Source organism: Nicotiana tabacum, chromosome 13 (genome assembly GCF_000715075.1).
Source record: "Nicotiana tabacum cultivar K326 chromosome 13, ASM71507v2, whole genome shotgun sequence".
Lineage (NCBI taxonomy): Eukaryota > Viridiplantae > Streptophyta > Magnoliopsida > Solanales > Solanaceae > Nicotiana > Nicotiana tabacum.
This window is the reverse complement of record NC_134092.1, coordinates 19804460-19820013: the sequence shown is the minus strand read 5'-3', so window position 1 is coordinate 19820013 and position 15554 is coordinate 19804460. Positions and strand designations below refer to the sequence as shown.

The 15554-nt window shown below is 32.8% G+C and overlaps 1 protein-coding gene across 2 annotated transcripts; it reads left to right on the top strand.

Moving 5' to 3' along the window:
• The first annotated feature begins 1155 nt into the window (after window positions 1-1155).
• On the top strand, window positions 1156-5982 carry LOC107804961 (telomere repeat-binding protein 4). Of its 2 annotated transcripts, none has more exons than XM_016628921.2 (10): window positions 1156-1380; window positions 2194-2343; window positions 2434-3232; window positions 3340-3549; window positions 3636-3686; window positions 3812-3891; window positions 4151-4392; window positions 4539-4862; window positions 4952-5015; window positions 5491-5982. In XM_016628921.2, exons 2-10 carry the CDS (start codon window positions 2263-2265, stop codon window positions 5674-5676), a joined length of 2037 nt encoding a protein of 678 aa, XP_016484407.2. In that variant the 5' UTR covers window positions 1156-1380; window positions 2194-2262; the 3' UTR covers window positions 5677-5982. The 2 variants fall into 2 exon arrangements, with proteins under 2 accessions (XP_016484407.2, XP_075083879.1); XM_075227778.1 differs by having other exon boundaries at window positions 1214-1461.
• The last annotated feature ends 9572 nt before the right edge of the window (window positions 5983-15554 follow it).

The following is a 15554-nucleotide window of genomic DNA, read 5'->3' as shown; positions in this document are numbered from 1 at the left end:
ATATCTGTTTTGGTTATTGTTGTTGTGTTTCGCTATTTGGAACTAGTCATGCCGGAATAATTTGTCCGGTGGCCCTTACTGTTGGTATTTGTACACTTTTCGGGCGAAACTCATATCCTCGGGCGAACATCCTCTTGGCTCTATCTCGTTACTATTTTTCCATTGCACTTGTTTTGGTTAGGTTGGCTGAAATAATTTGGTGAATCAAGGTTACAATTCACCGCTAATGAGTCTGAATCTTTGGGCGTTCACTACCCCCAACAACTTCTGATTTTTGGCTTAGTGTTCTTGCATATCTTGAGTTTTGCTTTTTGTTGAAGATTTGCAGCACTTGTGTGCGCTTGCGCGCTTCGGTGTTACTGCCTCCCTTAGGAAATCTTGTGTTGCTGGGTGAGATTTTGAAAAGACGATCTTTGCTGGTGGTTAGGGAATGGTTCATGGTGATCAGATAAAGAAAGAGGTTGTAATGGTGGTTATGAGGTTGTTTATTGAGGCACTTTGGTTTTTTCTTCAAATGTTTTAAAAAAATACTTTCTGAGAAAATAAACAATGATGTGGAATAATCGATAAACTGTAAAATGACAGGAAATATTAGGTTTGGGTGGCCAGTCCTATTTTTTAATAGTTTATTTTCCTATGTGGCACTAGTAATGACGTGACGTCCTACGTGTAGAAGATTGTATTACACGCACTGTTAGCCTCCTGTCATAAGCGTTTATTATACATGATTTGAACAAGTGTAAGTGTTCAATTATCAAAATGATAAATTTGGGGACCGGCATGACAAAGTGATACAAGTATAAGTGCCATTTAGGCTATTCTGCCTTAAAAATATGAAAAACAAAAATCAACTAATATTTTTTTACTCTTGTAATAAAGAACCTTTATTAAAAATGAGTTTTCAAATATTCTTTTTTAAATTTGATTTTAAATATTATTTTTTCTTCAACCAAATAAGGTGTAAACACATACAAAAAATTATCCACGTGGCACGTGGTGGAAGGTAGAACCGATACTAGGTAAAGAGATGGGGATGATGAGAGAATAGTGGTGGTGAGTGAAAGAAAAGGGGTTAAGATATAGTTGGTCTACACCTTCTAACTTATTGGACAATATTACCCTTTTAAATAGGTGGTCCAATTTTTTAATTTATTTATTTATGGTCAATAAGACACACCAACTATAAAAAGAGTACAAAGAGGTTTTAGCAGTTACCAAACCCAGAGGTTTTTCAATTCCTGTCCACAATTTCACTTTCACTTTACTTACCCCCCAAAAAAGTAAATAAAAGTAATAAATAAGTATATTCTTCCTTTTTTTGCAATTATTTCTTGGCTTGAATTCAAAATTCTTCTACACAATACTTAGATTTCTACTCTGGTAATTCGTTTTATTCCATTTTATGTTCTTCTTCTCCTTTTTTTCATTGCTCGTTGTGAATTATATGGAAAAATTCTTGCGGTAGGTGGCAGTTTTTGACAATTTTCTGATGCAATTTTTGTTGTTGTTTTGAATTAAGAGTTTGATGTGTGTTTCGGATGATGAGAATTGGTTGAATTTTGTGGTGAAATTCAGGTTGATCACTTGAAGATCTGATCGGATTTGCTGAATTTCTTTTCTTTTTCAGTTTAGTTGTGTGATATTTGATATTACTGAGAGAGTTTTATGCTCATATCGACCAACTTATGGAACTCGAAAGAGAAGTTAGAATTGTGTATGAATTTATAGTAATTGACCAGTTGTTCAATTGATTGTTGCTGATTAGAAGTTGGGCCTATAGAGCTAGATCTCTTATATGGGCATGAAATATTTTACTTAGAATTCTGAAGAATTTTTTAGTTTTTCTGTTATTTCATTCATCTTGATGAATAAAAATTGATTTTTTTGGGGTTATATATAAGCATTTTAGCATATACTTGTGATTTGTGGACCGGAAGGATCTTAGGTTCTGCATATAATATATTGTATGATTGTTCGTCTAGGCGTATGTTTTCCTTGTATTTGTCAATCAGCTAACAGTGTATTGGAGAAAATGTGTTTTCTTCATTTAGAAAAATTACATTTTTTGCTGTGCCTTTTTGTATTTTTAGTCATTTAATGCTCTTAATTTTCTGACTTTGGAATGATGTACATATCTGCTTTTGGTCAATGCTTTATGGTATGCTTAATAACTCGCTTTCTTATCTTGGATAGATCGCATTGAAATTTGTGTCATTGGCTCATTGCTTTTGGATCATCACTTGTTGGCATGCTTCCTGAGATATGGTGTCTAAGAAGAAGCTAGATTTTGGTTTCAATGGCTTTCAAGTTCCATTTATACCTAAAGCTCCTAGATCAGTTAGAGTAAGGATACTGAAATTGCTAAATTGTCTAATTGAGGTCTTATTTATGTATGTTTTACTAAGTATGTTATGTGATTCTGATTTATTTCAGAGGAGAGGTTCCTGTAAAAAATTTGATGATGATCAAATTTGTGCGTTTGAATTATTAGCGGCTGTTGCTGGGAAGCTTTTACAGGAGAGCGAAAGCTCTACTTCCAGTAATGCAGCAGAAGGAAAATACGAGCTTTCTGATTGCAGGGATGGTATTAAATGTGAACAAGTGGAAGAAGATAAAGCTGTGAAATCAGAGTGCCTCGACCAGGGGAGTTGTGTAGAAAGCGCTTATATACCAGAACCTGCAGTCCGAGAGCAGAATCTGAAACATGATCTCGATAAACCTTATTATGCAGAAAATAATTCCATCTTGGAGCATACTTCTACTGTTATAGGTTCTGACTCTGACATGACATTGGAAAACTGCAAGGAGGTCAATGTAGCTGACGGAAATTTCCCCGCCAAAGTTGAAGACTTTGATAATAAAATCACTCAAAAACACTTAGATGATGACAGCAAACAGATTGACGACTTAACTGTGACTAACACTTGCAGTGTAAAGGGTCCAATTGAAAAACATGTTAATAACAATGCCTTGTTTAACTCAGAGAGTAGTGTACAGTTATCCTTGTATAGGGATTTGGTTCCTAGAGCTTCTTTTGTAAAGCAAAGGAACAGTGTAAAGTTAGGTGTTAGAGATGATGACGACAACTCTTTTGGCTGCTATAGATATAGCACTAAGTTAAGGACCTTTAGGACGACATCACGAATTGGATACAGAAGAATAAGGAAGATGCTGACATCTCGACGCTGGAAAGTGGCTCCTAAGTTGAAGGAATATGAGCGTTCTTACACGAGTAAGTGGAGGCTAACCTCTGAGATTTAATCAGCATAAGCTTTTCTTATACTTATTTCTGTCAATCTTTTCATGTGATTTTCTTACTACATGGATTTGGTGTTTTAGACGGTGGAGTGGAATCCTTTTACATCAGCAGGAAAAGCGGACGTGCACGCAAGAGATGCCAACCTGAAGTTCCTTCCAAGAGAAGGAAATTGAGTGACCATGGCTTTGCTTTTGCATATTACCAGGAGGCCAGTAGTGAAAGCATTTCAAATTCACCTGAAAAGGGAATCAAGCGAGACATTAATACCTCTCATGCCATCCCACCAAGAGGTCAATACTTTACTATCAACCGTGCAATTGAAGGTCCTGGTGGTTTATTGTAGTCATACTAAGTAATCTTCTGTGTTGCTTTACAGGGACTGCAGATTTAGTCACAGTTAAAAATCATCACAAGAAGGATCCGAATGGTAAGAGATTTTGGATTTCATTTATGTTTTCAATTTTTCACTTCAATACCATACGTTTCTTTCTTTTTGGATTGTCATAGTTTTCCTTCTAAGATTTTTGACATCGGTCCAATTTTTCCTTCCAGTAAAATTTAGCATTAAGTCCTTCAAGGTGCCAGAGCTTTACATAGAGGTTCCTGAAACTGCAACTGTTGGCTCATTGAAGGTATTTCTTCCTTTTAAATTTTCTGTGTTGCTTTTTCTCATATCACTAAACATTCTATGCATCCGTGTGCCCCAAGTGTTCTATTACTTTCTCTAAGGGTGGACTTGAGAATTCTCTGATATGCAGAAAGCTCACATTAAATTCGAGGAATGATAATGTTAGCAGTTAAAAGTATTTTAATTTATGGTGATGTTGAAAGTTTTCTGTATTATAAAATTTGAAGTTCTTAACAACTAAATGATAATTTTCTTTTATGCAGAGAACAGTGATGGAGGCAGTTACAGCTATACTCGAAAGTGGATTAAGGGTGGGGATGGTTCTCCAGGGAAAGAAGGTCAGAGATGACAGTAGAACTCTAGAACAAGCTGGTATTTCCCAGAACGGAAACCTCGATAATTTGGGTTTCACTTTGGAGCCTAGATTCACCCAAGTTTCTCCATCGTTATCTCCTAATGATCGTCCTGCTTCATCAGCATATGTTGCAGATCAGGAACTAACTAGGTATAGTAGAAGAATTGAGCACTTCTATGCTTTTGCATAGTGTTGGTTCAGATAGTTATGAAACAAAAGAACGTCCATTTCGATTAATTTTGGCTACTTATGGGATATTGATTGCGTTTGGACTAATTAATTAACTTTATACTCAGACTGCCACCCAGTCCTAGCTCGGAATTGGGGATTACCAATGCTTCATCAGATCCTTCAGAGACTACGTTGGACAAGCACCACGAGAATAACCATCCAGCAGAGCTATTTCCTACAAATTCTGTTGATCCATCAACTGATATAGCTATTCCAGATTCTAGAGCCTTGGTCATAGTTCCTCCAGTTAACCCTGAGGCACTTGCTATGATTCCTGTGAACCAGAAAAGCAAGCGTTCTGAACTTTCACAACGTAGAATACGGAGACCATTCTCAGTTGCAGAAGTAGAGGCACTAGTTGAAGCTGTGGAGCATCTTGGAACTGGAAGGTATGAGAACTTAAAATCCTCTTTGCAAGTAATTCAGTTAGAATTTGCTGTCCGCTAGGGAACTGCATTAATTATCTCTGAAAATGCAGGTGGCGTGATGTCAAAATGCGCGCTTTTGATAATGCTGATCACCGAACTTATGTTGACTTGAAGGTTAGACATCTTATGGGTTCCATTATCATTTCTGAAATTTTAATGTAGTAAGAACATATGTTCCTTTTACATGGATGCTATGCCAGTTCTTGACAAAAATGAGGTTTTTTTCTCTTAAACATCCTTGATGTTGTCACATATTTATCTTAGCAAATCAAGGTCATGATCTCATTATTGTCTGGACTTAGAAACCCACGTCTTAGATAAATATTTCAGCATGAGAAGTAGGTCTCTTGCCATATGACAGGATGCTTCACGTGCTTTGATGATCCCATAGTTCTATTATATTGTAAATTGTTATTATAATGGCTTAGTGAATCTTATGACAGCTCCGAATAATTACCTAGAAAGTAAAAGGGGAAATATGAGTTGTACTTCTAGATAAGCATATCTCATTAATTTTGAATCTGTATTTAACAAAGCTAATTATTGTTCCCACCATCCTTGTGATGTGGGGTGCTTTGGTTTATATTAGGATAAATGGAAGACATTAGTACATACAGCAAGCATTGCCCCGCAACAACGAAGGGGAGAGCCGGTGCCTCAGGATCTTCTGGACAGGGTCTTAGCTGCCCATGCTTACTGGTCTCAGCAACAGGGGAAACAGCACGTTGAACCTTTGAAGATTCTGGATGCTAAAGCGCAGAAAGTTGGCGCTTAAAGAATTCGTCGAATTGTCAAGATGTAAAAATTATATTATTTAGGAACATGAAGAACACGTCGAGAAACATGTAAAAAGGATTTGTTCTGTTTCTCGTTGACTCGCTTAGACTCACTGATTTGTGACTGGTGGACTGGCACTTGTAAATTATTCAGGAATAAAGCAGTCAAACAGACGCCGTAGGGATCATTTAGTTTCTGTTGGTTCTTTCATTCACGTAGGGTTTATGTACATTAAGAATCGAATGTATTCTGTACAATTGTACATTAATAGTAGTTCCATTGGATTCTAGTATAATTTCAGTAATATTGTATGCAACTTTTCTTAAAGTCTACACTAATGTTTAGTTGAATCTCCTTTAATGTTTCATTATTTGTAGGATCAGTTATAAGTTAAGGCATCTGATATTGTGGATTGTTTCTGTTCCTACCTCAAGCAATAATCTTTGTAAAAATTGGCCGTGCTGGACACAGATGCCTAAAGCAGGATTGTGAGGATTAGTGACTAGTTTATAAGGGATTATATTTAAACGATGCTCGAATGGTTTTCTTGTCATTCTTTAAACCTCGGAAAGGAAAGTTTTGTCACAACGACAAGTATTGCTGTGATTAGGAGGTCATGCACTGGAAAGCAAAAATGCAAGGTAGGCTACTTATACTACACTTGATTTGATTTTGATCCTTTTTCGAGCTACGAGTATTGTGCACGTAGAAGCTTAGTACGTTGAACTGCCTTTTATTCTTTATAATCTTCGACAATTCAGAAAGGACTAGTCGAAAATAATTTCATTTGACTAGTTTTAACTAAAAGAAACTGAGTTGAGTACTGCACTTTAACTATGGCATAGAAAATCATTGATTTGAACATTTGTTTTTAGCAAAGTGTGGCTTCATTTCTCTTCTTTTCAAAGAAAAAATACAACATGAGAGGTCAGAGAAGAAGAAAAAGAAAGAATGAGAAACTAGGAAGTCAATAGAAAACAAATGAATGAATAAATAAATAAATAAATAAATAAATAAATAAAAGAGGATAATGAAAGGATAAGGTTTAATATCACACAAGAACGAAAATGTGTCGGTGATATTCATCTCTTTCTTTAATTAATAAATAATAAATCCTCAGGGAAAGCAAAACAGCACGTTACGCCATGTGAGACGGATGACTTACTGTAGGTTACTTCAGAAGACAGATTACTTTGTGGAGTATATTATGCTTTTATAATAACAGGTGCAAAAGAATTTTGTCCAAGCCATATCAAGTTTTTATCACAACTCCTATGATAGTTTAGGTTTAAGGCTAGGCTTCTTGTCTCTAATTGATGTTTACATTGTTTATTGTATATAAACATATTAAAATTTTAATACACAACGTATAATATAAATTATATGCACCAATAGTGTACATATATTTTCATAAGCTACCTGTGCAAAAGGCAGTCGAACTTCGTTCGCTGAAAAATTACACTATATATATAAAATTAAATTATATATATAAGACTTCCCTTAGTTTTTTGCGTAATTAATTTTTACTATTTTTTGAACTCACTCGATAAAAATCCTACCCCTGCTATTAGGTCGCTTTATAGCATGTTGTTTACCTTATTTTAAAAATTACAATTTCTACCTTTTATGAAAGATTACCTATAAATATCTTTTAGATAATAAAATTTTCTTTACACTATTTATAAAATAAACTCATATATAAATTCTAAGTTGTTCAACTGTAGTCTCAAGTCTGTATATATCAAAAAACAATGAAACGCGTTTGCACTATTGTTTGTTTTATATCCTTAAATTCTGACTCCATTAACCAGCTTGGCAAGTCTCTGTTAGGCGTGTTTGGTCTATATGAAAAAGAAAGTTTCTAAACACATAGAAAATATTTTTTTAAAGCAAAAAGGATGAAAGAGTAACCCGATGCACGCAAAGTTTCGGGAAGGACCGCACCCCCAAAAAGTGTGATGTAGAAACTCTAATGCAAGCATTAATGACTGCTTTCACGGATCGAACTCGTAACTTATATGTTACACAGAAACAATTTTACCGCTTCAAAGCTCTTAACAAAATTTCTTCTAAGCAATATTTTCTGAAAATCATTTTTCAGAAAGTATTTTTCTTCGCGCCAAACTAATCCAGTATACAAAATGGGGAGTATAATCTAAATCCTAGATCTGATTCAACTCTGTTGCTTTGCAATAATACTTTATGCAGCTTTATCTCTACTGTATAAATACAGAGTACAGACATAGGATTAGCTGTCTAAGAGAATCACGAGTTGTACCTCTGCAGTAGATTCCTTATGCAATCAGTGGCATAAGTAGTATTTTACTTCTTAAATTTATGAACCTCTTCTTAAATAGTAGTAGTATTTTTTAAAAATAATATTGAATGTATATACAATAGATCGATACAATTAATAAACAAAGGGTAGAAAGTAAAACCTTAATTTAAAACCACTAATTATGCAAAATCCTATTTAGGCCACTGTATACTACTCCATATAAATCCTTGCCACGTACACTTTTTTCTTTTCTTTTCTTTTTTTCTTTCTTTTTTGTAGGAGTAGTACATGGGCGTTTGGTGTTTGGACATACGAGTTGTGAAATTCTGAAAAGGCAAAATATTTTTTCACCTAAAAATAACATTTGAAAATTAGAGTTGCGTTTGGACTTGAATACAATTTGGAGCTATTTTTGAATTTTTGTGAGTGATTTGAAGTGAAAATTTTGAAAAATAACTTTCTGGTGTTTTTCAAATTCCGAAATTCAACGTCAAGTGAAATTTGAAATTTTCATGACCAAACACTAATTCCAAAAAAAATAAAAATTCCTAAAAAAAAGTTAAACAATTTTTATGACCAAACGGGCCCTACGTATACACATTCCTTATTTATCTTAAAATTTGAAAGGCTGAATATCAAATGTACTCGTGTCACAACCTGCATGTACAAGAGCTCTAAATTCAAGTATTTACCAAAAAGAATATAATTTTTGACATGAAAAACTCATATTGTAGTAGTATCTTTTGTCTAATTACAGTTCTAGATTCCCGGAATAACTTGTTTCCTAATCAAACTACCCTTAAGGGATTATTTATTGCAAAATGTAATAAAACCATAATACATGATTTAATAACTCAATGACTATTGGTAGGGGTATACAAATAAAACCAACAAATCGCACAACTTGATAATCCGAGTCAAACCGAGAAAAAAAACCCGATTATGGTTTGGTTTGGTGTTGGAAAAAAACCCTGATCATATTTGGTTTGATTTGGTTTTAATTGGAAAAAAGTCAAACCGAAACCAAACCAACCCGACATTATATGTATAGAAGTTTTAAATATATTTAATACATAACAATATTTACTGTAGTGTAGTTTATAAATATTTCTTAAGTTTTTTCATAATTTTATCTTTTAACGTATTATTTCAAGTTTGAGCTTATATTTTTTGGATGCTCCAATACATTTATAGTCCATAAATGTTAGTAGTAATTCAAATAAATCAACAAACAATTGTACTATGAATGTAAATAGTGTTGGATATCTATTTTTTAGTTTTTTCATGGTTTAGATAAAATGTATAACTTATTTTTCTTTTAGTGGCTAGTCATGTAAATAATAGTACTTATTAATCATAATTTTAAATTATATTTATTTTCATTATGACTTATTATTAATAATATTTATTTTATGCGATTTTATTATCTTTATTGTTGAATATTTTAGTACAATGCCATGACTCTTCTCATATTTATATTATTTTATTAAAAAACACCTTATATAGTTCCGCCTTACTAGGATTAAAGAAATATTTGGAGCACAAATTTTACGTTTTGTGCTATGAAGACTTTATGAAGAAAACTCAAAAAATCTGAAAATCTAAAAAATCCGAGATTTAAAAACCCGACTTTTATTGGTTTGATATTTAGATTTAATAACCCGATACAATTGGTTTGGTTTGGTAATTAGAAAATCCGAACCAACCCGATCTATGTATACTCCTAACTACCGGTATACATTTAGGTTTTTCCTTACCCTCTAGCTATAAAATTGGTGGCAAAAGAGACTAAGATTGAGCTAGTTATTTTAAGAAGTTATGGTTTAGTGGTACGACTTGTACAAACATGGTGAGACATTCATGAATATGACATGGACATGGTGAGTCGGGTCAAAATATATAATAAGAATTGGTAAATTTTTAGCCTTAGATTATATTTAACAAAAGCAGCCTAAAAATTTGATATTGTATAGTCAAATTCCCAAAAAACTATTTTTCTATTTATTCCTCTCATGACTCAGCTGCATCTTGTTTTCACACGAAAACTAGCACCAAACGTCCAAACCCCTCACTGCGATTTCAAAAGCACTCTCCGCCTCATTATTTTTTTGTTATGATCTTGAGATTTATTAGAGAGATAAATCAAATTACAGATGCAAACATACAAAATACAGATATACGCTTACACGTATACATATTTTTATATACAAAGAAAAAGAATAAAAATGATATATATATTTTAATATATATAAAGAAGAAAAATAAATTTGAGATATACATTTTGGTATATATATTATTTTGATGTATTACATTATGATATACAAATAACATCATTATCTTTGTGTTATACACTTGAATATAGAGATAAAAATAAATTGTCAAAAACTATATTTATCATTTCATATTTAGATATACAAATAAAATTCTGATATACACAAAGAAGGAAAATAAATTTGAGATATACACTCTTTTATCTTTAACTAGAGATCCCGGGTTCAAACCCTGTGTATAAAGTCGACTTTGTTAGGAAGCGCTTTACCCTCCAATATGCGACTTCTCGATTCGAATTCGGGTTTAGTCAGGTCCAATGCAAATATCTCCTATGGATTACCGGGTGGGAAATCGAAAAAAAGTTGTTATAGACATTTTGATTATAGTAGGCCCAAGATCTTTCGTATTATCGGAATACGAAGCCTAACAAGATTCGTATACGTGAAAGCCCATTACGAGAAGGCCCATCCAAGAATATGATGTTGGGAAGTGTTTGGGCTGTGCTGAAATTCGGGGAGGGATTCTAATCCAAAATTCAAGGGAAAAAAGAAGAAGAACTGGATTGGCAATTTAATTAAAGTCCATCTTGAGTTATGTTTGTTTCGTATGAGTTGTACGTAATAAAGACGGAGCTAGTATTTCAAGTTTATGAGTTCGTAATTCTAAGCATTTTAAGTTATTGAGTTCTATATTATTAAATTATAAATAATCAACAAATTGTTCAAGACAAATATATAGTTTAAACCAACGCTACTAGGTTCACCGAACCCGTAGCCAGAACACTGGCTCCTCCCCTGGTTGTGCACGTTCATAACTTAAAACTTTTTGGATCTAATGTTCAAATTCTTTCACATGATATTGTAAAATCTTGACAAATTTATTTTTACACTTGTAAAGTCCGCATGATGTTCATGTGTTTATATAAAAATTCAATGATAAGAGAAACGACTGTCATTTGTTATTAAAATCCGCCTTCTCCTTCATTTGTAGATCATGTGCTCCCCAGGTGCGTATGTAGCATTAAGGTGACATGTTCGATTGAATTTATAACTTTTGATTTGGAACATAAATTTATATGTAAAAATATACTAAAATTACAACAATATAGTATATATGAACTCATAAATTTAAAAATATACTGAGTTCGACACTAAAAATCTTAGAGGTTAAACACATAAAATTTAAATTCACGATCTGCCTCTGGACTGCTGCGAGAAGCAATTCCCATTGTGAATTTGTGATGAGCTCCAACATTTTACGTCGGATGTCTTGCTTGAGTATTGCTCTTTTTCTAATAAAATATAGTCAACTTCTAACTTATTTGGAACTTTAAGTCTTGAAATACTAGTACTTATGAGGGAGATCATTATTTTCCCAAGTATAGATCAAGAGATTCCATTGTATATATGTTAGTGAATAATCTTATAGATTTTGTGTTATAATGTTATGTACATTTAGATATATATACAGTGATAATATTCCGGGCGAAGGAAATTCAGACGAACCCTTCAATTCTCTAGCTCCGCCATGTTTAATACTACGTTGAATTTCCATCTCCTCGCGCATGGATGTACGTCAGTGTTGTGCTTGTAAAACTTGATCAATCTCACTGGTTCGAGTGGAGAGATATGTTATCAATGTAGGCATAATTTAAGATTATTTTTTTATCGAATTTTGTAATACACTATTGAATCTCCTTAACTTGATTTACATTGAATATATGCACGATCAAGCTAATTAAATGGCATATAATGAAATACTGAATGAATTGACAAAATTTTGCTCAATCCATGCACAAGAACAATCATACCATCACAGGGGAATCTAGAATTTAAATTTAATGGGTTCAACTTTTAAAAAATTTAGAATTGAACTCATCGTGCTGTTAAAATTATGAGTTCAAATCTAATAATTTATTAAAATTTTAGTAGGTTTTTACATATAAATCCATACTCCATGTTAAAAATTATAAGTTGAGTGGAACCGGCCGTAGTTGAAAAGCTACATCCATCTCTGCATACAATTACTACTAAAGTTTTGAGTAAATTTTATGGGTGATCATTCAGTTTTGTGTTCATTACCCAAAAATCACTTTTTTTTGTTACGTAAAAGTTATTCAACTTTGTGTTCATTACCCAAAAGTCATTATTCTTTCTTTTGTTACACAAAAATTATTTTACTTTGCTCTAGTTATCACAAAAGTCACCTCGGCTAAATTTTAAAATACTTTTACTTGAAAAGCCTATTATGCCCTTGACATTATAAATTCTCCCATTTTTGTAATACCTTCTATATTATATAATTTTATCTAAGTATTTTACTTATATTTAAAATAATGTTATTTTATTTTATTTATTATTTTTATAATATATCCGTACATTTAATTTGCCATGGCACTCAATTTGTTTAATCATAATCAAACATTAATATATTTTAAATATACAACGACAAAATATTTATTTGAAATAATAAATATAAATTTGCTTAACAAATGATAGTTTTTTTTATAGTCAATAAAAGTTTTAGAAAAAATACAAAAATATTTGTACTTAATATTAAGTTTTTTAAAATTTTATCTGTTAATATTATTTATTTAAAAGTGTTAAACTGATGTGTCAATGCGCTAAATGTGAGAATTTTATTATTTGGATTAACGAATATTGCTGGGCTGATAATCAGTAGGCTTTGATTTTATAGTTTTAATTAAAAATATTTCATTAGGCATGGTTAAGAACGTTCACTTGAGATTTTTTCATAGTGATGTTACTAACAAATTTAATAATGCTACCTATATATCTTGAAAATTAACGTTAAGGAAAAATTAAATGTATGAATATATCATAAAAATAATATTAAGTTATTTTAATTATAAAAAACTACCTGTGTATAAGTATATTATATAACATATAATATAGAAGGTATTATATATAACATAAATGGAAGAATTTATAATGTCAATGGCATAATAGAGTTTTCAAGTGAAAGTTTTATAAAATCTGGTCAAAGTGACTATTGTGATAATTGGAGCATACAATAACAACAACAACAACAACAATAACCCAGTGAAATCCTACTAGTGGAGTCTGGGGAGGGTAGTATATACGCAAACCTTACTCCTACCCCAAAGAGGAATTGAAGCATAGTAAACACAAAAGAATAAAAAATAACTTTGGGTAATTACCAAATAATTAAATGACTTTTACGTAAAGAAAAATAACTTTTGAATAACGATAACAAGACTCGTGAAATTTACTCCTAAAGTTTTGTATGCCAAATCCAGTGTAAAATCTTTTAGTATCATAAACTCTTGTGACCTTCTCACTGTAATGTGCTTATTCACGAACAAAAACAAACCCAAAAGCGACAAGAGATGTACAAAGTGAGAATTCACAAAGTTGCTGAGAATAAATATGGGACAAAAGGCTAAGAATTTAAGTTTTATTTATTGACGGACTAAAAAGTACAATCTTCAATAATGCCCTTCTTTAAAATTGCTTTCCAAAGTACTTTAAGAAAATCAAGAATAAAATTAAAAATAAAAGTTTGTCTCACTTTATTTAGTTTAAATTAAATGAAGAATTAACGTAATGTCACGACCCAAACAGATGGGTCGCGACGGGCACCCGGTACCTTACTCAATCGAATACCAATGTAACGCATCTTTCGTATCATACTATCATAGGTAATTGAGCCGGAGAGGCTGTCGTGAGATAAGTAGAATAAAACATGAGGAAATACTCAATATAGGGTGACCCAACTTGATATACTGACTTATACATATGACGTACTGGCCTATAAGGCCATACTAATATCCGTATACATGACATCTGTCTACAAACCTCTAAGAGTACATAAATATCATAAAGGTCGGGATAGAGCCCCGCCATACCAAACAATACATATTCAAATCATACTGACCAAATAGGCAACTCCGGAGCAAGTGGAGTGCACAAACACCTTCTGCTGAGCTGATCGCCTACTAGGAGAACTCTCAACCTGTCTATCGGGACCTGCGGGCATGAAACGCAGCATCCCCAAGCAAAAGGGACGTCAGTACAAATAAGGTACCGAGTATGTAAGGCATGACAATAGTATATAAAAGACATGAAAGAACCATGGAGTAAAGAACTTAACCTGTAATTCTGAATAGCTCTATGAATCATGAAAAATTTATAATGTCATGCATGTGCGTATAAATGCCATACCATGCATAGGTATATGCGTACATAACATCATCAAGCCTATAAGGGCATCCCATCATATCATCTCAGCCATTGTGGGCAAAATAATTAACGTATACCAGCTGATCAGGTGGTGGTGCGTATATAACGCCTTAACCTTTTACCATATCCCATATACATATAATATAAGCGTATATAACGCCTTCTGGTCATGGGTCAATGTACATGTATAAATGCATGAAATGCATAAGAAATACGTTAATAGGATTTCTCGAATATCCTTAAATCAATATGCCTTTCGGACAAACTTTATCAAATACATATTTTTCTGAGACCCATGAATAGAGGATATAATAATAATTCACATAGGGAATCAAGAATATAGACACCCCTAGTATTTCTATGAATAGAGTCATTTATGAAAGTTGCATATTTTGCTCGTTTCGTTTGTATCATTTGGATTATGCCAAAAAGAAAGAAGAGATAGCCTTAACATACCTTAACTCCGTTGAGTCCTTAATACCTTCCAAGAAATTTTTTAAACAACTCAATTCAATCTACCACATCATAAGGAGATTCAGAATCAGTGCTGAGTAAAGGCTAAGTCTACAACTTAAACTAGTAGCTCGTTTACGTAAATTTGGACAGCATCTCCCCTGTAACTAGGCCCTCCTCCAATACCATATACCAACAACAACAAGAAAAAAATAATTAAAACATGTAAGAATCATTTTCCAACCTTATTTCCATCACAATATACCACAAAACAGCCCATACACCCTAATCACTTCATACATAAAACGACAACCAAAGTAGTGTCTAACAACTTAAAAAATGTAACGACGAACGACCAGCCCACCATTCCGTCATTATGTGGAGTTTCTCCATACCATTTGTCATCCAAAACTCCATTAAACAGTAGAAAAATATACAGCACAAAGGCAACATGAAACAACCCACAAAATAGTCCACTACAAGTCAAATAACTCAAACTCACGGCTTTCGATCACCGTCCCGTGAGTTCTAACTATTAGGAAACGAATTTATCAATATTCCTTGATATTTAAACACTTAAATACAGAAATAACATGTTTTCTTAACTATGAAGTAACTTCCAAAATTCAAACTACAATGAAAAAGAGAGGC

Excerpts from the sequence above, each read along its gene's own strand:
- LOC107804961 (XM_016628921.2), top strand. The coding sequence starts at position 2,263 with ATGGTGTCTAAGAAGAAGCTAGATTTTGGTTTCAATGGCTTTCAAGTT. Across the intron at positions 2,344-2,433 it reads AAGCTCCTAGATCAGTTAGA|AGGAGAGGTTCCTGTAAAAA; the intron begins GTAAGGATACTG and ends GATTTATTTCAG. Across the intron at positions 3,233-3,339 it reads ATATGAGCGTTCTTACACGA|ACGGTGGAGTGGAATCCTTT; the intron begins GTAAGTGGAGGC and ends TTGGTGTTTTAG.